General features: G+C 43.2%; 1 protein-coding gene across 1 annotated transcript; it reads right to left on the bottom strand.

Annotated features, from left to right (window-relative positions):
• Positions 1 to 3,710: 3,710 nt before the first annotated feature.
• tacr1b (tachykinin receptor 1b) lies at positions 3,711 to 16,964 on the bottom strand. Its single transcript, XM_036529320.1, has 5 exons — positions 16,495 to 16,964; positions 12,476 to 12,670; positions 4,974 to 5,124; positions 4,552 to 4,748; positions 3,711 to 4,014 (listed from the first exon to the last, which is right to left on the bottom strand). Exons 1-5 carry the CDS (start codon positions 16,896 to 16,898, stop codon positions 3,741 to 3,743), a joined length of 1,221 nt encoding a protein of 406 aa, XP_036385213.1. The 5' UTR covers positions 16,899 to 16,964; the 3' UTR covers positions 3,711 to 3,740.
• Positions 16,965 to 24,365: the final 7,401 nt, after the last annotated feature.

Below are 24,365 nucleotides of genomic sequence, written 5' to 3' on the forward strand. Positions count from 1 at the left end.
GGCCCCTTAAGGCTCTTCTTCCCGATCCCTTGGTTTCATCCCATACCAGACAGTAAGTGCGCCATCTGTAGCTCCCTGTTCAACTTGCCAGCACAGAAAAGCCACTGCAGAAACGGAACTACATCCATATAATGGATGCAGCCATTTTGCACCAGAACATTCATCACACTCATCAGCTGAGATGGAGAGGTGGAGAGAGGAGGATGTATTTAGACAGATAAACTGACCTGACATCTGAACTGAAAGAGTTAGATTGGGGAAATTGGCCAGTACAGGGGAAGCAGTTGAGAGCATAGGGTGCAGCTTTGCACTCCAGGTGAGTTGTGGTGAAGCACCATGGGATAGCACAGGAACAATGTGACGCAGGTGCGCAGGTGTGCTGCACAAACCAGTTGCAATTGCTCACCAGCCAATTACAACATATGTTTGTATACTGGGAGTCCATCTCACGGACAGCACAGCTACCGCACACACAGTCTGTTTGACAGATTCATCACAGCACAAGTGGCGGCATATCCGTCTGCCAGTTTATCAGGGTATTATGGAGTTATGGCATTACATTGCAGAAGTAGTTAAGAAATGAAATGGTCCTGTACCCAATGTACTGAGTAGGTAAGAACCAACTGGGTCTACAATGATTATTCACTGGGCCCAACTACAATAGGATGGGAATACTGGCTATATGCTCCATTTCTTGTTTCTTTCCATAAAAATTGTAAACATCCACTAGTTGAGACAGATTGCTGTAAGAAATCTGCAGGTGCCAAATTTGATCAAACAAGATAGTACAAAAAGTACATCTGGTGGCCACTAGTCCAGGTGTGTTGGTGTGATCAAAGGAACACTCATGTGATTTCACAGATCAAGAGAATGCATGATGTGCAGGTCACAAAAGTGATGAGAACACACACACAGACACACATGCATGCATACAAATGGGCACACACACAGCCAAATACACACACATGCACACAGAGAGACTCACACAATCGTTCACAGAGACACACAACATGCACAGATTCCCTCCTGCCTGCTCACGCAACTCTCCTTTCTCATGGCCCAGTGCAGTTAGACATGCAGTGCATCTATGGAAAGTTAAAAGGAGTGCTGAGAATGTGTGTGCAGCTGTTGTTACCATACTAGCTGCTAACAACCCCCAATTACTGCTATTGGAGAGGGGGGTCACCTGGGAACTCAAGTTTTGAACTGCTCCTTGTCTTAAAATACATAATCAGAAAGTGAACAAATACAAAATTTCTTTTTAGTCTTTCATCTTTTAAAATGTACCGTGCGCAAGGAAAGACAAAGACATAAAGAGAGACAAACAGCTCAACAGACAGAATAGCATATATGGTAGTTTGTGTAGTTGGTGTAGTTTTCCATGGAGACCACAAACTGTTGTAAGATATCATCCAGTTCAATTATGTGCTGCTCACAGAAGCATGTCATAGCTAAAAGGTAATGGGTTTTAAAGCATCCAAGTGGAAAAGTGTTAACGTAAAACACTCTTAATGGTTAGCATTGTTCACTCAGAATCTAACCTTTCCTATTACCCACAGACAGTGAGAGAATGTGCTGGCTCTGGTCCACTTTTGTTTGCTCTCAGATGTCAGAGTTCCTTCCCATTATAATCACTGACTCCAGGTGTTCCATTACACTGCTGTCTGGCAGTGCAATGGGATGTCCAGAGAGCTCACATCAACTGTGTATCAAAGCTGAACTCAATGGTCAGCACTAACACACACACACACAAACATACACACAGGCTCGCACACACGCACACACACACACACACACACACACACAGACACACAGACACACAAACCCCAACGCATGCTCTCTCTCACACACACACACACACACACACATACACACACACTCACACACATACATGCACATATACCTGCAAACACAAACACACACTCACATACAAGCACACACACACACACAGTCACAGGTATCCACCATTTGCCTTTATATTTAGCCTACACACAACAGAGCAACAGGATTGAGTCTAAGAGGTTGCAGGATTGAACTTCTGGGGGAGGATGCATTGCGCTTTGCAAGCTCTCTGTCAAGGTGCCTCCTCAGCTGAACTCCTTAAGTATGCACCCAGCTGCCTAACAGGACAAAACTGTCAGCTGCGCAAGTCCTCCTGGTGCTGGGCATCTGGTCCACAAATAGATAAAGTCAGGGATATGGTCAGTGTTATCTGATTACATCTGCACTTGTCTGTCAATATGAAAAGACAGAATGGAGAGGTGCTTGGCCTCCATCTTCCCTTTCTGACACCCTCTCTTTGCCATTTATAACCTGACCCCTCTGCCCTGGCTGGCAAACAAAACTCCACCCGCACATTGTCGTTCGCACAGTCCAGTAATCTAGAACAGGTGCAGCTCAGGCTCCTCCCCCTCTCAACACTCTCTGCCTCTGTCCATCTTCCTCAAGCCCAAAAAAAAAAAAAAAAGCGTCATCACTACGTCTAATAAATTCTGGAACCCTGTATTCCGGAATGGCACAGGAGTTCATTTTACTAGCGATCCATTTTCCACCCTGTTCAGAGAGCACAGAGGACAAGCTGTGCTCCAGCAGCGCTGACAAAGGAAGGCTCTTAGCAGCCGCTATTTGCGGCTCTCTGCACTTATCCCTCATTAAGGCATGGTGTCTCTCGGCGCTTTCTTCTCCTTTCACTGCCTGCGCCTGGCATCCGCGGGCGGCCATTAGCGAGGCGAAAATTAATCGATTCCTCATCAGCGCCCGAGCACGCACGTGCGCTGATTCCACAGGTACCCTCGTTCCCCGCATTTTCGCTTTTCCATGGTATTTACAAACCGCATGCTGGCATTCTATGGTACGGTTTACTCTGCGCCCCCCTCCTGGCCAGTCACAGCGAGAACAACGCGGGTGCAAAGTGGATGGTTCGCAGCGGGTGGGACTTTTCTGTCGGCCCTTAGGCGGTGCACGTCCGCAAGCCCCGCCCCCTGCAAGGGCGCTGCCGATTTCGGAGCAGGGGGCACGCTGACTCTCAGAGATAACAGGCAGCGTGGAAAAAGTTGTCAAGGTCTCTAATGCGCTGCTGATGTCCTCTCAGGCTGCGGGCACCGCGGGACCCTGCTGATAACGGCATGCGGGCAGGCACCTCCCGGAGCCCTGTCGAGCACCCACATGCTCTCAGATGCTCACAGACTCAGCGCCTGGGTCAAGTTGCTTGTAGCCTATAAAACTGCAAGCTCAGTTATCATTATAAGACAGGACAGTTGGTGATATAAAATGGCGTGCTGGGGGAGTCAAACATAGACGCACACTCATATACAGACACTAACAGCGGGAGATATTGCACAGTTTCAGGTATAGAACAGGTGGAAAAGGTAACAGCTAGTCTGTGGAGATTCTCCAGGTCAGTCTGTTGGAGGGGTGGAAGATAGAGAAAGAGACAGAGTTCATTATGGGATAGTAGGTGACACCTGCTGCCGTGCTATGCCACATGCTCTGAATGGGTCTGGGATTGAAGCTGGCAGCCCCTTAACATGGACAGGGACATAAAAACCGACTGACGAGCCATGGAGCTTTGGCATCGAAGCATCTCTCTGCTCGAAGCACTGGCTGCAAACACGCTGACAAAACCCCCACAGCACCTCAGAATCACCACAGAATGATGCACCCACACTCACTGCACCTGTCTTGCAGAATAAAGTGTGGGGGTGGGGGGAGAGGGGCTGTGCAGGGCAGTACAAAGGGCTCTACGCCAGGTGGTTGCTGGAGTAGAAGCTGGAGGTCTTGGAGACGCTGCGGGAGGTGGAGCCGTTGGAGATGAGGTCCGTCTCCAGGCACCGCGAGGGGTGTTGCTCATCCCCGTGCTGCAGCACCGTCGACACCGTGGTCTCCATGCGGCTGGTCTTGTACACGCTCACCTGGGTCTGCAGGTAGCGGGTCGACTTGAGCTCCAGGCCTTCGTACGAGCCGTCAGCAACGCAGGGGCACCAGCAGAACGCCTGCCGGAATCCTGCACGAAATCTGCAGGGCACAGGGATGGGCTTTGCAAATATCAGGGATTGTGGGGGAGTTATGGGGATTCAGGGGATCGTTAATTGCCTTGCCAAAGGCAAAGCTAATCACTAACTTTAATTAACTTTAAATAACTAAAATTAACTATTTATCATCATAAGTAATCATTGTTTGATATTATATATTTGGCCCACAGCTTCAGCTAAACCTATAGATTCATGCTACTGCTTTTTGTGTCACTGCTATATATGCTTTTTTGACCTACGACCAATTTCCTACAGCTACAAAACTACCATTGTAAAAGAATTCAAAGACAAAGCTTAATCTAAACCTGCCCATGGCAAGCCAACTAGTCTGTCTTCAAACTTCCCATTTTATTGTCATTTCAAATTCTATTTTATTTTTGTGTACCGTTCTGTGCTTTTCACTGTCGGTATTTGCCATCATACCTTCTACTTTTATTCAAACATATTCATTATATGTCCAAACCACACCAGCGCAGTCACGATTGCTTGTGCTGGAACAGTGCTGGTGCAGGAGCGTTACCTGTCATTGAGGAGGTAGTAGATGATAGGGTTGTACATGGTGGAACTCATGGCGAGCCACATGATGGCCAGGTAGACCTGCTGGATGAACAGCTCCTCAAACAGGTGAGGGAAGAACTCATGCAGCAGGAAGTAGACATGGTAGGGCAGCCAGCAGGTGGCAAAAGTGCACACCACCACGATCATCATCTTGACCACCTGAGAAAGGTTGAGAGGAACAGGAGCAGGGACGGGGACAAGAGTGGGCAGTATGAGGGAGGTTTCTCAACAGAAACCACAGCTCAGTTCTCACAGGCATACCATATAAGTTGAAAAACAAAGCTTCTGACTCATAAAATAAAACAAGGCCTTGACACACAGAGCCGCGAGAGGCTGAAGGCCCATCTCCTGACTGGCGCGTTCACCCAGCCTGGAGCCCGATACCTTGCGCTTGGCCATGAGCTGCTCCCGGTAGCGATCAGAGGAGTCGCCCGGGATCTCGCTCGCCCACAGGGTCAAACCCACCACCAGGTAGGCACAGCCCATGACCAGCAGAGGCAGGAAGTAGATTAGCACTGCCACACACACATAGTACCTGAGAGGAGGAAATGGGGGATGCAGGAGAGAGGGATTTATACAGAGGGAGAGAGACGCACACACAAACAGACCGACAGGGAGAGGAGCGGCAAGCAGTAAAAGTGAAAGAGGTGGAGGAGACAGGATGGAAAGGAGGTGAAAAGTGAACAAGAAAAGACAAGAAGTGCCAGTTAGCTTGTATCACTTTCATAAATCGTCATACGGTACAACAGAGCTGCCTTTTGCCTTTTCACCTGGATCCTGGATGTGAGTTGGAGGAAAACTGTTTGAACTTCATGATTCTCCATCACTCCAGATTAATTCACAGGCATGCAGAGTTGAGTCTAACTTTTTCCATTCTGAGACATGACTCCACAAAAACTTACCAAAAGTGCTTAATGAGTATTCCGTGAGTGATTATGTTATCTGCATTCTGTGAGTGATTACATTATCTGTATTCTGCCAGTGACTGAATCATGAGAGGACTGAAGTTCATTTCCTCTCCCATCTCCTATGCCATCTTTGTTGAGCCGAGAGATCACCTCAGAATCCTTCCTCTGGGGTGTGGTGAGGTCGTCTACCCTCCAGGGTGTACAGGTAAAATTGCCATTTGAATGATAATTAAAAGAACGCATGGTAATGAGTTCAGAAAGCCCAAATGAGATGATTCTGTAGACTCTTGTCTCAGTGAAAAAGACAAGACTGGTTTGCACAAAGAAAACATCAGGAGACCAAGCGGCCTCGTTCTCCTTCATTGAAAGGGAATGCATTTAGCACTACCGTCACCTTGACGGAACAATTTTTAACTCCAAGGATACTGTCATTTCACAACACATTTTTGCTAGGATGCCTAATATTGATTTCATAGGATGCCTAATATTGATTTCAGAGGTGCAAAATTGCTTCCAAAGGGGAAAATCCAGCCATGCTAATATTCACAAACATGCCATGTGATGTGTGACAAGTGTGTGATGTTAGTGGATGACATTTTTCATTAATTGTTCCATCCAATCTCACCATTTCTGAGAGTACTAGACCATTTTACAAAATGTCCCCAAATCTCCTCAAACGACTAGAGCATTTACGTTACATGTTTTTACTCCATGCTGGTCTGAAATTCATTTGTCACCATTTTTTGTTTTTTTGTTTTTTTTCCACACAAACAACCCCTCTTTCTGTAGCAACGCCAACATACAGTTTGTATCACTTGTTGCTAACAGTGATGATGCCACAGTTCTTGAGAACAGCGTGAAGATTTCTGGTAGGTCATTAGGTAATACCCACACAGTATCACATCACTAGAGGAAATAAATCAATGGATCAATAAAAGGGAGATCAGCAAAATAGTGAGACTGGCTGGCAGAATTTGTTCAGTTACCTGGCAGACACAGACACATACTGTAGAATATTAGTGTGTGTGCCTTTGTGAATGTGCAAGGTAGCGCATGCCTGAGTGTGCATTTGTGTGTGCAAGTATGTGCATGCACTTGTGACTGCAGAGACTAAGAGACACAAGACCTATTAATATCATGCCATGTGCCCTCCTACCTAATCTCTGCACACAGACAATAGCATGAGGGCTATGTCTGGAGAACTACTGCTACTTAATACCCAATCACCCAGTCATCCTCATTGGTTGTGCCCCTAAGAGTGAATATTTGACAAACACCTCAGTATGCCCATGCTTTCCTTCTCATCAGCTAGTCTCCACTTCAATCTTTCGAGACAATAACATAAGGCAAGCCCTGTTAAACTGAGAGTAAACAACAGGCTTTCAGATGTATCCAGCCTCCCACCCCGCACACCCCACTTAAATCCATATCTCAGACCATGTCAGTATGTGGGTCTCACACAGACAGGAGCAGAAGTAGGGGGTCATTAGTAATTTTGAAGGGTACATCACAGTTTGCGAAGGGTGCACTTCAGATCTCAGATTGATTCCTTTATTTTTCTCAGAGACAGCCTTGCTCCAGGCAAAACAGCGCGGGGGAAAGACGTACGTGCATCAATTTATGAGAAAGTCCAGAGTGGGGGGAATATAATGTGTCATACCAAAGACAAAAGATCTAGGTTTTAGCCTTAACTGTTTGTCACAATAGCTGGATCATTGTTCAGCATAAAGCACACAAAAACACATACAGCAAACGCGATTAGCGCGAGAAACTGCACACAGCCCACGCAACATGGCCGCAAGACTGCGTCACCAATACAGAACAATGGCACAGATTCGCAGTGATGAATTATGCATGGGAAAGCCATAAACATGTTATTCTAAGGAAGAGGCAGGCTTCACCTGCAGGGAGTCTGATGGATCGCACTGAAGAAGCTCAGCTGCTTAGGAAAATCACTTCCCTCCATCAACACCTGACACTAATGTGGACATAACCATTGGGTGCAGAACCTCCATGTCGGGGGACACAGAGCAAGAGGAAGGACGCAAGGAGACCCTTGAGACGGGAAGGGAGAGAGGGACAGAGAGAAAGGCCAGTGGAAAAACCCATGGCTGGCAAAGGACGAAAGGCTGTGTGGTTACTGTGAAACAGAGGCGGAGAACAGAAATGCACATTCACCTAAATTGTGAAAATTACAGCAATACATTTCTGATAATTGCTTTTCCACCATTGAAAGTGACTGCTAAAGAAGAATGAGCAGTCTTACTGGGGAAGGGATACACGGCTCCACTGCTTGCCAGGTACGTGGCAGAGTGCCATGGCCAGAGGGACAGTGAGTAGGTAGCTGGGACATCACATTGCCTGAAAAACCAAGACATTACTGCTGCCACTGTTATAGGTGTTGCTACTGGTTTTAAAATGAATGTCATTATTATTGTTGTTGCTTTTGCCATGACCTTTTCCCCGCCTCCCATTATTGCATGTGTTTTCATTTATATGCCTTGGCATTGCACAGCCTGGAACAATCATGCCAATGGAGCAGATCTGAATTGAACTGAACTGAACTCGAAAGGGGGACGGACATCAAATGAGAACCAGGGAGGGGGAGGAAAGAGAGAACCTGAAAAAGGCCAGAGAGTGACAGCATGAAAAGAAGAGATGTCCTATGACATATTTTTATTGTAATTTAGTACTTTACATTTACATTTATTTATTTAGCAGACACTTTTATCCAAAGCGATGTACAAAAGTGCATACAGTAAGTATAGCGACAGTACGGGGACAGGATGTGTACAGTTCCACAATGAGACAGTTCTCAGCTGAGAAGAAGGTCTGTTTGAGGACACTTTCTAATTTATACAGCTACAGGGTATAGGGAAACTAGTAAGATCCAACTTCAAACAGCACAATAAGTACCAGAGTAAAGGCGGTAACAAGAAAACAAACACAAAAGCACACAGCAATTTATAACAGCACTGATCTGGGGGGCAGCGATTGTGTGACAGTTCAGTCCCTGTATAGTACTTGTATGGCTAAGTGGTGAAGGATAAATGATGATATAGCAATTGCTATCAATAACAGTGTTACTTGTTCTTGTTTTATGAATTTTTAAATTATTCTTATTGGGTGGGCAGCGTGCATGACCAACTCGTCAATGCTTATGCATCAACACTTGTCATATTGCCAAATATTCTTGAATTGAACTGAATTGAACTGAATGAAACTGAATTGACATTATGGAACCTGATGTGGAACCTGTTACTTTAACCAATACCTCTCTTTCTCTCTTGGTTTTTCTCTCAAAATGCCCTAATGGCATCCTTAACATCCTTAAACAGTGCGAAGCAAAGAAATTTACAGCGGTACAGAAATAGTGGTCAGTGGTAACGATAATGTTGACTACCAGGAACCATACAAGGTACAACATTTAGGCTAGGACAGAATGAGAAAATGTCTTACCAGCTTCTTTTGCAACACGTTATCTTTTTTGTTCTAGGAATCCTTTGGGCTGGCACATAGCTCATTGTCCCTCAGGCTGTGACAGGCAGCTGTGCGTCTGGCTGCCAGCAAGAAGCAGATCCTCTCCTCCCCGACGGGGGTGGGCAGACTTTGGATGTGTTTCAAATTTTGGAAAGTTTGGGTAGAACAGAGCAATTCTGGGGAAATAAATCACACCAGGGACAAAAAAATTGTCCCTGGTGTGATTGTATTTGTCCCATTTTCATTTGTACAGCCTCCTGAAGCTGACAGTGTAAGCACAGCCTGTTCTCTCTGGACTGCCAGGTAAAAACGGCCTGATGCACTCAGCAAATCCACACTTTGTCAGGGCATTTCTCAGTTTTCAGAGACAAAATACCAGCCATGGTAGACTGTCTTTGCCCAAAAGCAATCAAGTGTATGCTGTGCTTTTATGTTTAGATGACAATGAATGACAGAACTTTTGTTTTAATTGTGTTTTAATTAATGTTATAATATTAAGTTTCCCTCTCTCCCACCTTCTCTCTCTCTCTCTCTCTCACACACACACACACACACACACACACACACACATACACATCCTGTTAATTTCCTTCTCCTCACTGTCAGCTAGCCTTTAAGCACTCCAAAATAAATGGATTCTTCATTTGGTATTTATGACTAACTATTCTAAACCAATCACAGTGTTTTTCTGTGAAGAGAGATATCTTTTTATTGGTTTAAACAAGTCAGCTATTGACAGCACAAGGTCACTCCACCCATCATGGCATTAATGAAGCCTCACTGTGTCATCAATGCCATCAACTGCCCAGGGATTCTGACTCCATATTCCTGGGCTCTCTCCTGCCCCTGCTTGGTTTCCCAGCAGCCTGAAGTCAGGCCCACAGCTGCTCTGTTTCTACACATGCCAAGCAGTTAAGTCTGACCTGGAACCACAGGTTGCCATGTGTACAATTTAAGACTACTATCACATTATGAAGACTATTGGGTAGTCGAAATTAGGAGCATGCTGACCGTACAGGCCTTGTGTTGTCTGCCAAGGCCCTGTGTCAGCGGCATCCGATGCCAAACTAACCACTACGTCCTACAATGTCTCTTATGGTGCGTTTCCACCAAGGAGTACAGTACAGTTCGGTACAGTACGGTGCGCAATTATTTGCGTTTCCATTAGTGAGATACTTTCCGTTGGGCAGTATAAACGGCCCTCTCCATTGAAGACTGCACTGCAGCTGACATGCACTTGTTCTTCCCCGAGGTTCGTCTTTGTTTTTGGAGCGTGCGCACTTCCCCCGCCAACTGTTATTGATGTACAAATGACAGATGTGCACTCACGTTCGTGTCCATTTTTATTAGTTCCTTTATCTACCTAGGATGTCCCTTGAGATAAATACATCTCTTTTTCATGGGAGACCTGGCCATTTTCATAGGAGACCTGGCCTTTTACCATATGTGGGTCTAATAAAAAATAAAATTGTCTTGTTTGGCAAAAATGAGCTGACGTTACAGATAAAAGATAATGACGTCACGTCCAGGTACTTTAATTAATGCTGTAATTGCTATGTAGCTGACACAAATTCCTAAAATGAAAACAGATAATGCTAATAATGCCAGTGTGCCCCATCTCCTTTCAATGGATTGACAATGACTGGAACAGCACAGTCCACATAAGAACACGGATCCATGGAAACACTGTGTATGTTTTATTCAGACTCAGACAAATTAATAACAACTGCAGAACTACTACATGTTCAATATAATTCCATGAACTCCCCAACTGCAGACTAAGAGTTCCGCGACACGTTTCATTTCCCTGACAGGGTTCTGTTGGGTTTATTTGTGGCTTGTTCTTGGAATATTCACCTCTAGTGCTGTTTCCTAAATCTGATGCTAGGAATCCACAGTGAATGCTGGTTTTCATTCAGACTTTGATTAAGTGGTTCATTGAATGGTAATATATATTTCAGATCTACACACACTTACCTGTTATAAAACATTGTTCCTGTTTTATTTTAAGAAATGTGTAGTTGAGGATTTGGAGGTGTGTTAGTGCTCCTGAAAAGGTGAGAAGTGGAGCAGTTTCTTATCCTTATCAGTTGCTCCTTCTATAGGGCCTCTGTCTCAGTTAAGCTTTGTTTGGTTGTTAATGGGCTGGTTTCACAGACAAGGTTTCAGCCTAGTCATAAACCAATATGTTTCTTTTAATGGAGATTTCCACAGAGTAGAACTTCTTAGCCTAGGACTAGGCTTAATCATGGTCTGTGAAACCTGCTCTAAGTTTTTAGGCCTTATTACAATTAATAGCTTTGTACTGAATACTAATCTGTAAAGTATTAACAATCTGTCAGCCAAATTAACATATATAAGCAACTGTTTTACACACACTGCCGTTTTGCATGCTTCCTACAGCAAAGTACTTCTGCAATGGACATCTAGCAGATAGCAGACAATGATGTCAAATCCCGATTAGTATTCTTCGAAGAGCTCAGTCAAAACCTAATTACTAAGTCAGTTGGACCAAAAACTAGTACAGGCAATGGTTCACCAGGGCCAAGATAGCCAAGCACTGATCAATATTACGATACATTGTTTCAAAAAGAATAACCTTACTCCTTCCCTTGCTCCCCCTTCCCCATATCTTGTTCGCATGGTTGCTTGTTGTTATTTTTATTTGTATTGTACATGTTAAAAATTTCAAAATATTACAAATAAAAACAATAACCTTCACCTTGAAAGGGTTCCATATCCCTCCAATTACTTTGACTGTAAGCCATTTGTGCTTGATAGCTTATGTGCCTAGGAAATGAAATATGATGTGATGATACCAGGAAGATGGTCTTTGGGGATGCACTGCTGTAGAGCTTTGTAAAATAAACAGAAATCTATCAAATCAATAAATAAAAGGCTGTACTTGAAGCCCAGCTCAAGGAATAGAATTTTAAACAGCTTGGTCTGTGCTTATTCCATATTAAGTGCTGCCTGCCTGGACACGAGACGGTCATTATTCATTCAGTGTTTATTTATTAGTGTTATTTATGAAACATGATTTTGGATATTTCATTTTAGAGCCCATTGGTCAAAACAAGGTTTGATACAGCGCATACATACACAGACTGACTTTTTGTTGTGTTCATTTTTTTGCTGTTCCAGCATTTTCTGTCTTTCTGTCATTATTATCATTTTAGTAGTACTTTGTCTGTAGACATTTTGGTACCTTATACCAGAAGCATAGGGTGGCAGTGTAGCATAGTGGTAAGGAGCAGGACCCATAACCAAAAGGTTGCTGGTTTGATTCCCCACTGGGGCACTGCTGTTGTACCCTTGGGCAAGGTACTTAACCCAGAACTGCCTCAGTTAATATCCAGCTGTATAAATGAATAACATGTATAAAATTGTAACTTATGTAATTTGCTCTGGGTGACAGCATCTGCTAAATACCAATAATGTAATGCACAGGCAGTCAGCATTTCCTGAAGGATTGGGAGGGCGCTCTCTGACACTCACATTCTCTTGAAGTTCCAGACAGTGTACTCCGGCCAGTCGATGAAGCAGACAACACGGCCGGGCAGCTGGGCAGTGCTGGAGTAGTAGTACTGGGGGAAGGCCAGCAACAGCGCAAGAACCCAGATCACCCCGATGATCACCTTGGTCTCCGTAGACGACAGACGCTGCTGCAGTGGGTGGATGATGGCCACGTACCTTGGGGGATAGACATATCTGTTAGGCGGGGGAGGAGTCATTTTTGGTTATGTTGTGTGGAGGGGTGGGAAGTGACCGGTGGCAGGGTGGCGGAAGAGGGAATTTTTTTTCATTCTACTCACTGTAAGTTCATCTTAGGGGCCTGTCTTGACCCACCATGACTGTTACACAGAGAGGCTGTGTATTTTATGTCATTGTTTTTCTCTCTCTCTCTCATTGTTTTTCTCTCTCTCTCTCTCTTTCCTTGTATCTCAAAAGCCTGAGAAGCACACACCCTTGCTTGGCAGATTTCTGTTTGTTGCTTCCTTTGTCAGCATTGCGCTGGCCTTCAGCAGCACTCCCCCTTTAGTGAAATCATGCTGCATGTGTGTTCCAGGCCCCCCAGCAGACAAAGGAAGTCCTCTGATGAGAGATCCCGTGGAGTTCAGTCTGGCAAAGCATTCACTGCAAAGAACAGCCTCCCCCGTAAGCCAGCCAGTCTGCTTCCATTATTCACGGGCTTATTTTGCTGGCATGCTGACCATTGACATTATTGGCTAGTTTTTAGTATTCAGGCTGTCTATATATCGCCACGTTTCGAGCGCAGAGCTGGACCAGCTCCAGGCTTTCCGGGACAGATGCCTAGGAAGTGAGGAATCTGACGTTCACAGTAAATCTTCGCTTTCGTCCATCTGCATCCACAAAGCGCATCAGCACTTTGTGTTTAATTAGCTTGACGTAAGAGCTTCCCAGTTAACTGTGAGCTGTTACTGGTCACAGTGGGTCATTCAGTTTGTGGCAGTTTCTCAGGTCGTCTTCATGCTGGGGGAGGATGAGAGGGAGCAGAGGAGGACTCAAGGAGAATGACCTGAGCCACAGGGAGGGTTAGTGCTAAACCTGCTCTGCCTGGGTGACCTAGACCCTGAAGGCAGTTACCAGTGCATGTCTCCCTTTCCCTGTCTTGTCCTTTTTATATGTCCAGTTTAGAATTGCTAATCTCTCTTGCTTGTACTTGTTCTCTTCTCCTCCTCCATCTCCCCGCCCATTCCTTCCTCTTTTAGATAGGAAATCACCCCCCCCCCCCCCCCCATTAGTCAGCCTGTTCCCTCTGTCCCCCGCCCATCTCGTGCCAGATGATGGGGGGGGGGATGGGATGGGTTGGGGCGGGGGGTGGTGTTATGAGCTCCGGAGAATGGGTGCAAATCAAAGGGGCTGAAGAGACAACCTGGAGGTATTATATTAATCCCCTGGCGCACATATTAGCAGTCGCATGCAGGCCACAGAAGGAACAAACACGTAATACAACATGAGAACACGCTAGCAGGGTGACAGACAGAACGTCTGGCAGGACATTCTCATCTTATAACACCCTTTACCATGACGTGTCCTTTTTTGTTTGTTATTTTCACAGGGGAGGGAGTGGGGTAGGAGTAGGGGAGTTAGCTCGTAGTCAGTGTGTGTGTCGGGGCACTGCCGGCTGTTATATAAAGGCATACAGAGATAATCTAAGTACATGCCAGATCAGCTGGGACTACATTCATTACTCTCTCCTTTGCCCTCCACCTCTCTGTTAAAAAACATTTAACACATATAAATACAGCACACAACACACATTTAGCTCCTCTTTCAGCTGCCATTCCTTCTAGGTTATAGCAGTGTGTGTGTGTGTGTGTGTGTGTGTGTGTGTGTGTGTGTGTGTGTGTGTGTGTGTGTGTGTATGAGTGTGCATGAAAACTTCACTTGAAGGTATAACATGGATTAATAAGATGTTACAAATCTTAAAATCTGATACTGCTGTGCCTGTTGCTGAAAGCAGGCACAGTGATCTGGGTAATTTAAGGATCGGTAGATCAGTGTGTATCTGTGCAGCTTTTTCTCCTGATGACATTGTCACATACTGAGGATGTGATTCTGTTTTCCAGATGACATATTGGAAATAAGGTAGGAATACAAACACCAGCCAACTGTGGCAACAATATCCAATACTAAATACTATAAAAGTTCTTCCTTTCTTTATTTATACATTTGTTCCTTCTTTGTTTTCCCTTTAATCCCCCGGTAGCAGTTATGAGACTGAGGGTATTGATTGAGGGAGCAATGGATCGATGGGGCACTCCAGTTTTCATCCCTCAGTTCAGTCCAGTCCATTTTTCAGGACTCTTAGCTTTTGGTTTCCTTTGTCTCTCTAGGCTGTGGTGGTTGTAACTGAGATGGAGGAAAGGCAAGAGGCAAGAAGAAAGGGGGCGGAGTTTCCAGAAATGTTAATGAAATATGATATGACAGAAAGAGAGAGAGAGAGAGAGAGAGAATGCAGGAGAGAGAGACAGAGTCGAGTGAGGGTGAGGGAGAGGGTGAAGAAGGAGTGCATGTCTCGTAACACTGCAATGCAGCACCACACAACCATCATGTGCATATCGTACATACAGCAACTCAAACACCGAGAGAATCTTTTCTGCAGCACAGATTACCCCATTATAGGTATTTATAAGGGAAAAGTAACATCACTGAGATGAAGCTTATTTAAAGCTTAAAATGTAAGCCTTAAATCCTTGATTGCACTAACTGGTTAATGGGTTTTACACACCATCCTTCATAAGAAATGCATGTATGTGTAAAAATATATATGCAATATAGATTCTGTAATAATATGTTATTTTATTTGAAACTAGCATTCCAACAGTGTTTGGCACTGTCTAGGTAAAACACACAGAGGGCAGTGGATCTATGTAGGAGGGACATCTCCGGCCAGTGGCCCCTGACCATTTCAGCCTGCTTTTTTGAACCCAAGCACTTAAGGGTAATTGAATTTTGTGAGGTTAGCAAAGGTCAGGAGCATGCTACAAACGCTGGGAGTGAAAGCCATAAACATGGCATGGCGCATGTGACCCTGGGCCTGGGTGTCTTGCGCTTTTTTGGTACAACTAAATACATCATCAAAAATTAGCATACAATTAAATAACAAAATTATGGATTTCTAATGATGGAAGCTCAGTAATTACTTTTAATTATATTTAATATAATTAGTTATTACTCCAGGAGACCTACAGTATGTTTTCCATCCATGTAAATATATACTTGTGTATATTTGCTGATGAACGTAATTTTCAAACATAATGTTTTTAAAACATTATTCGTAGGAAGTAAAAAAAATGTTCAGTCTTCTGGTACATCAATATTTAGGAACTAGGGCTGTTTTTTTCTGTCCACATGTATACAAATATTTCGGAAGTTTTTTTTAAGTTAACTAATATTGGGAGCCTCATTAGCGAATTAACATTCTGTTTGCTCTTACATATTTAAGTATTGATAGATTTTTCCCTCAGCACAGTGAAAAGCAACTTTGATTTTTCATTATGTGCATCAAGGGTTTATTTAGTGGCTGAAAGCCTACATAAAACGCTATCAGTAAAATATGCATGGTTTAGTCCAACCGTTTGCTCAGAGGTGCATTAAACTGCACAGACTATATTTTTCTTTTATTGCGTACTTCTGCTTTTCCGTTGGGTGATTGGGTAGTCACAACTGTTGAATGCTTGACACTATCTGTACCAAAATTATTTTGACTTCTCTTATTGGCTGTTGTCTTTTAAAATTTTGACTATGTTTGACTGTGTCAGTCTCCATAATTTCGAAAAGTTAAGGGAGGATAACTTGGAGACAGACATATAGAGATATTGCTGATAATAGATTTAATGTGGGTATACCAAAGGCAAACTGTACGGAAACATGGTCAACAAAAAGGGGACAAATAGGGACAGAAAAAAACACCCCAGAGAGCAGAGAGCACCCACAGAAACAGAAAGTCACAGAGACAGAGCCACTCAAACAGGCTGTCTGTTACTCACCTGTCCAGTGCTATGGCCGTCATGGAATAGATGCTAGCGAAGACCGCTGCGATGGGAAAGAAGTTGTGGAAGCGGCAGTACACCAGCCCGAAGTACCACTCGTTGTGCACGGCGTAAGTAAAGTTTATAACGGTGTTGAACGCCGACATTGATGCCTCGGCGAAGGCTAAGTTCACGAGAAAATAGTTTGTCACTGTTCTCATCCGTTTGTGCGCTACGATGATCCATATGACCACGATGTTACCCACAACTGACACAAGGACTATGGTGCAGTAAGCGATCGCCCACAGCACTATCCTCCAGACTGGCTGCACGAATTGGTTCGAATACAGTTCCGTGTCGTTAAGTTCCAGACCGCTGGTCCAGTTGGTGCTGGAATTGTCCGTTGTGTGTAGAGGATCCATGTTCTTTATTTGGTACTGATGTTACCTTTGTGAATGGTAAAGATTGTTATATTCACCCTCCACTCAAGTTAAATGTTGAGAGGATTTCAAAAGTCTGTTTTGGATCAACAGTAATTCTATGAGCAGTCCATATTATATTGGTGAACAACTTTCCCACGCTATATACAACGTAAAAAATATTCAAACTGCGAAGCTCCTCATTTCAGTTGGTATGGGTAGGTATGGCTCTCAGTTCCTCTGTTCTTCGCGGAATAGATGACGGAGAGAGCGAGCAAAGAGGGTCTCTTGCTGAGGTGTCTCCATCTAACTGCGCTGCGTGTTTAATCCCGGCCACCTCTGGCATATACACATCAGGCGGAGTGCCAAGAGTGCGTTGCTCACTACATAAACCCAGACGTATGTCTCTGACGCGCGCACACGCACGCAAACACACACACACACACACACACACACACAAACAAACAAACAAGCTCTGCACTTTCTTAAACTCGAAGCGGATTGTATGTTCCCTATTTTACGCAACGTGCCGAACTATTTTGGCCGTGTGCCTGCTCTATCAAATTTGTAATTAAAAAAGTGGGGTATGCGAGTAAAGAACGATAACATCATTTATGCGCACATTAATTAACTGTTTATCTACGAATTTTTGGAAAGTGAACAAATTAATTGAAGCTGGTATCTGAAGTGTACCCCAGTGAGATAGTTCACAGTAAACAACAATACTGTGTATCTAAATGGAATATGACAAATCTTTATAAAATTGTAGTCTGAAATGGAGCTGTGAGCTGCTGTCAGAAATGTATTCTGTAGGGGGAGATCTAAGCCTTTAGGTGCTATTAACGTACTATCATTTCCTTCTTGAGTAATATAGCCATAAATAGTTGGTACACATTTCATCTCTCAAATGGAGTTCTTTTTCACATTGAGATAAAGTCTGCAACACTTAGTGACAAATTGATATAGATTACAGCCAGACAAATTCCTTAGCAGTTTATTTGGCAGTGACGAACAATCACCTCTGAATCAACACAGCATCACTTTGTCTGTGAGTTTTTTTTCTTACTAATTATTATTACTTCAGTGATAATTTACTTTAGTGCCACTCTACAGACCTGTTTTAATTGGCATGTGTGATGAGCATCATTAAAGACTAAAGAACTTCTGTACCCATTTTGGAAACAGGTTAAATGGTGTTAACTTCAGACTGCAGTCTGGCAGTGTTCCTTGATGCTGCTTGACAAATCTGTGGAAAATGCTTGCTGAGGGAACATTTTATATGACAAATCCAAACAGCTGAGTGTAGGAAATGGCAGTTTTCATTAACACTTCAGTTTATATTCATTGTTTCTATAGTGTCATTGCTTTTTGTTTCTTCAATGTAGTTTATTTCACCCAAGGTCTTACATCTGGATGTTGGTGACTTTACTGTGTTGAAGTTGAATAGGGCTGCTTCCACCATCTTTGTGGCATTGGTTGCTGGTGGAAATTGTTTCTTTATTTGTTTGTTTTTTTCAGATGTGAAAATGGCTATAGAATGTGCAGTTTGGCTGTTAGAATCCACTTTCTGAATAAACCCATTGATATTGAATTCCCGTTTTCCCTCACTTTTGCCTGTCTTTACTCATATCAGTTGTCCCACTGCCTTCCTGTTCTCAGTTCTTTAATTAACACAAGTGTTCTGTTTGAAGTCTGGCTATAAATGTTGGGGCTGAAATACATGTCAGCATTGATTTAATGCTTGTGTTATAGCCAATGCCTGCCTGAACAATCGCAAGAGTCATTACTATTATGGAACCTCATCCACACCCACCACACGCACATACACTCACACACACACGCACACCACCCACCCCGTGAGCTTTTTTTGTTTGTGTTATAAATACTTTTGACTGTAGTGTAATTCTGACACAGTTCTATCACCCTTGAGGGAATGTGCTGCTTTCAGAGGCAGATTTGGTGAGCTAGAGAGAGAGAGAGCACTGCTGACTGTCTCCAACCCTGTAACAGTGCATTTAACTGATTTCATTACCAGATAAAGCACTTGTTTCTAAGAAAAAAAGGCCCCCACCCCCACTTTTGTTGTGTGTTTAAAACAACTAAGGAGGATGGAGTGAAACTCCATTAAAGAGAAGTGCTTTGTGCCTTCTCTCCTCCTATCCTACGTAATCAATTTCCATGTAGAGGCCGCATGAGCAGAGCCAGGACAAAGGGACACAAGGCCCAAGAGGATGATGATGATGATGGCATGATGATGATGATGATGATGATGATGATTTTGCTCTTTGCCTGAAAGCTTTAAATTGAAGTGCATTATCTGGGATAAAGATGATACCAAGAAGGAGCATGTTTGTGTTTGTGTTTATGTGTGGTGGGGAGGGGAGGGGAGGGGGATCATGTTGAATGAATGAATAATTCATGCAGTCTTTATAACTATTGTATTCACATGAGGGATTTCCAGTACTTTGAAGATTGTGTACTGTTTTGTGAGTGTCTGTGTCTGAGAGAAGGAGAGAGAGAGGGAGAAAGAGACAGTCAATGTGATTGACAATCTATTTGTCTTCAACAAAGCACACACACAAAATTCTGCCTGGCAGCTGGAGCAATTGGCTTTAATGCTCAGCAGCTGCAGACCAGCAAATTTGCGGTAATCTTTTCAATCACTGTCACAAACGGAGCTTTGGAATGTTGGAGTGTCATTCATATGGTCAAAAAAAAAGAATACAACAATGCACCTGTATGGGTGCTGTGTGCTCTTTTTATGTGCTGGTTTGTGTGCGATTGATGCAGCATGTATCATTTGCACTGGAGGAAAGGAGAATTTTAGTGAATGTATAATTATGCATTTTGTCTGGCAGGGTGACACATCTTTACGTCTGCGTGCAATGCTGTGGTTTTGAAATGTGGCGGGCGCACAAAGCTCTTCTGTCCGGTACATCAGCCCATTATTATGCATGATAAAGGGTATGGCAGCTCGGTGCTTTTGGAGTGATGTGAAAGGGCTCATGTGGAAGGGTGGCTAGTTAAAGGGAGGGGGGGGGCTGCTTTGTCTCTGCCCTGATTTCTGGGAGGGATCCCAGATGCAAGTCATGAAGCCCTTCTCTCAGACAGGGTCCATAAGTGGAGCTGAACAGCACACAGGGAGCAACACGGGCCAGGGTGGAAGAGCTGGCTGCTGCTTCCTGGATGGGGAGACTGAGGCAGAAAGACTGAATGAGACTGAGAGAGACAGAGAGCGGGAAACAGAAGGAGAGAGACTGAGATTTCAATATATTTTTATATATTCACCAAATGGCTGGTTGATTTCCTGATCTGTGCTTTCATTATTTATGCTTAGGTAATAACGTAGTATATATGTCATACCAATAAAGTATATGAACTGAACTTAATTTAATTGAAATGAATTCAAGTGAAGTGAATTCAAGTGAACTGAGAGAGCAAGTCATACAGAGAGCGAGGCAGATTGATACTGAGAGATACAAAGACAAGCAACAGAGGCTTAGAGAAAGGAAATTTGAGAAAAAGAGAGAGAAGAGAAGAAATTCATGTGATATGAGTAGAAAGAGAGGCGAGGGAGGAAAGAGGAAAGGAGAAACTCAGAGGAGAGTAGAGATAAGCAGTGAGACAGAGAGAGAGAGAGACAGACTGTCATCACTGCTCAGGCCATTCAGTCACTGAGTCACACTGGGAGTGAGTGAAACAGAGAGTGCAAATATGCAGTATATAAATAATTCATAAAAAGGTGTTTAATTTTAGGGGTAGAATTCTTGTCTTTATGATTCCCTTTCAATGATGTAATACTACATTTTGATTGTTGTCTAGTTATGTTTTGTATCCTGCTCTCTATTTTTTATTTAAAGCATAAAAGTATGATTGTGATGTGAGAGAACATAACGTGTCATTTTTCAGGCACTTTATGTAATTATGTGAAAATGCATGCTGTTCATTGCATTCATAAATGAGCTTTCATTTATATCCTGGGTGAGGAAACTGTTCAGAACATGCCTGACTCTTTCAGTTCCAGGTTTGCGAGATATGCACACATCCTATTAAAACACACTTTTATCAATATATTTTCTCCAATAGATCTAGATATGGAAATCAGCATAATGAAAATCATTTGGATCAAAACCATAAAGATTACTTTGTTGGATACCGGCCCAAATGGCAGGGAGGATTTATGGGGAGGTGAGTGGCCTTCCTGTTTGTGGGAATGAACATGCTGAGCTGGCAGAATGGTAATGTTGCTGGGCACAGGACTCAAGGTGAGAGCTGTATACGGCGCTGAATGCAGACCTTTTACCAGAGTAAATGTTATGTTTTTGTAAGATTAAAACCAATTCTGAGATTTTTTTTTTCTCAGGCTTCAGTTGCACTCTAAATAAATCTGTTTTTACGTATCTTTAGATTTGAACCATTCATATAAAAGTGCATCTAATACATCTAAATGTCATTTAAATGTTAAAGTTGGATTTCAAAATTTAAAAATAAATCAAGATTTGTTTAAATATTACATTTGAGTTTTGAAAAATATTTAGGTTATAGCTTAAATCAGATTTGCAAAACTAAAGATTTAAAGTTTTATTTCTCCTCAAAATGCCATTCATGAGGACACTGTGTGAGATAGAAAAGAAGACAGCAGAGGTTAGATAGAAGAAAGTGAATGGGCAAGTGTAAAAGAGAAGCAGAATGAAGGAATAATTCATACACATCACTCAGAGATTGCGCTGAGTACACTGCTTTACCGGCTGCCAAATGTTAACTGCAGCACAAGAAAAACTGTATTTTGTAAAAGTAAGTAAAAAATTATTGTTTTTTTAAGCTTAATCTGTCTTTTTGGAAAGATTTAAAGATTTTTTTTTTCTTTTTGCTTGTTTGCTTTTGGTGAAGCCTTATATGTTTAAATGAAGTGTCAAATGATTTTGTATCTTGGCTCTGTGCATTCTGACTCTATGTGTGTGTATGTGTATGTGTATGTGCACTTGTGTGTATACACGTGCGTGTGTGTGTGTGTGTTTGTTTAATTTTAGGTATACGCCTATGTGCATCATTCCTGTGTGTTTTGTACCAGCAGGATATCTATCCAGTTGTCATGCTGCCTTAATGAACAGTTTTTTTTACCTTTACATTCCACCGGCTGCTGGATTGGCAGCAAATGTAGAATTGATTCATTGCTAATGAACAGAATTGCCTTTGTTCCAGATGAATACGCAGCCTCTTCCTCCCAGCCCAAATGTACATCGCTTCTTTGCTCATATTTTCACTCAGGGAGAATCCGAATAAAATGAGATTAGTTATCACTAATTAGTTATTAGTGAAGGCCACGGACATGTGGCAGAAATGAACCTGTGAACAAAGAGTTGGGGAGCTGTACTTTACTCTCCTCTTACACGTTCTCTCCGTGCCCCAACAGGCGTCTGCAGGTCTAACGACACGAGCCGCTGGGTGTTTTCAAAATCAACAGCTGGGGAACGGGAATTCAATTTCACACGTCACCTGTTGCCCCCATGGGTAGATTACAATTGCCATTGTGCATTGGGGGGGATAGAGAGGAGGAGGTGAAGGGTCTGAGGTCTCTAAATCTCCATGCAAAAAGATGATCCAATACTTCCACTTGTGGGATGCAGAATGAATTTTCAAAGTTCAGTAGGGCCTTGATAAAAAAAAAAAGAAATGACTCCCTGTTTTTGAGGTGAGCACTGAATCTGTAATAGTGGGAGGACAGCGGCTAAGGATGGGCCAGCTGAGATTAATGCCACTTGCATGTGCAGACTTTCTTGTGAAGTATGGTGTTCACAAATTGATGCCTTTTTCATACATCTGGAAATGGTGTGCGTGTTTGTGCTTTTCAGGTTTCTGTCTGTGAATTGGTAATACTGTGTAAATGACTGACCTTGACTCTGTGTCTGCAGTTAGCCGTTTATGTGGGTGATGACGGAAGTGCTGGCAACCACCGCTAAACAACTATCCCATAAAACAGTTCAAACAGCAGGCTGTTACATTCTGAAGATAATGACCAATTTGCATCCAAGCAGAACTTCGCCAAGGACAGTTCTAAAGAGCAGCTTCTCAACCCTGCTGGGGCTTCAAGTTGAAGAGCCAACAACCAGACAGACAAATGAACTGACTAGACCTTCATGGTCAATGCCAAAACTGCATGGTGCTGTTCTCTTCAGCAGGAGAAGTCTCAGGGAAAACAAAATTGAGTCAGAAAAGCCTTTGATTCTGGCTGCTTGAGCTGGTAGTGAGAACTCCAGAGAGGCCCACTCTTCTAAAGGTGCATGGCGTGTTGATGCTTTGACAAAATATTTTGAGGAATACATATCTCTCCACCTCTCTTCTCTCCTCCTTTTTGGAATATTTATAAAGGAACATGTGCATCATGAAATGCTTGCACCTGGGTCTTGTGTGGCTGTAAAAAAAATGTAGAGAAAGATCAAAGAGAGAAGTGTACTTTTTGTTCCAAGTACATTTTTTGAATTCCATCCATGTTTGCGGAACACAGTTAAGACTGGGCAGAAACAGCGGTAACATTTGTGCCAGTGTCTGCTGGTGTTTATGCGGGTGCATAGGAGAGACAAAAAATGAAGCAGTTCACTTTGCAGTTTGGATTTACCCATTCATGTGTTTATTATTATTTGGTAGATTTGATTGTCCTTGACTCTGATGCAGAAACGCTACTGTGCAGGAGCATTCCTTGTGGATCTATGTGGCAACACATGAATGGGCTCTCAGCAGCATACAGAGATGGCTGCTCTCAGCATCTACCACGCAACTTTCGCTTGGTCATGTGCCAGGCCAGCTTCTCCTGGTCTTACCTGGTGACAGGGAAAAAACACCTTGATTCGGCCAGTGACCAAATTTACTGTTATGTTCCAGAGGGCATGTGTGTTCTGAGTGCTTTGCTGTTTATCATGGGCTGTGGCTTATGGGTGGGAGGGAATTGTGGGATGGCATATAATCTCAGACAGGATAGAGTTCTGGATGGAAGAAAACTATTCTCAGGATGGTCTTATTTTAGCTTGGCCCTAGATAAATATAATTCATCACACCACCCATGGATCTTTTCATGCATTTTTTATTTTTTATTATAATTTTTTTTATCTCCACAAAATAATTAATGTTAATATCAGGGTTGGGATAGCTGGTCCTGGATTAACACTTGGGGGATGGGGTCCAGTGTCTATACCTCATTTCAACCATTTTGTGCAAAATGTTGCAACTGATCCAGGGTCAGTGGTATAATCTACAGGACCAGTACTGGTTATTCTCTGGCTCTGCTCTGCCTGAACAGTGGCAAGTTGGTTCCAACAGGAGGGAGGGATATAATTATTGGTGCTAACAGTCCCATGTAGAGTTAATTGAATTGCTCAATTGGTCAATTGAAACTGGATGTATTCGACTTGTTGGACGGAAATAGCTGATACCAATTTCATTCAGGAATTGGACTGTAATGCCTGTGTAGGCACT

The sequence above is a fragment of the Megalops cyprinoides genome, chromosome 5 (assembly GCF_013368585.1).
Source record: "Megalops cyprinoides isolate fMegCyp1 chromosome 5, fMegCyp1.pri, whole genome shotgun sequence".
NCBI classification, from domain to species: Eukaryota; Metazoa; Chordata; class Actinopteri; order Elopiformes; family Megalopidae; genus Megalops; species Megalops cyprinoides.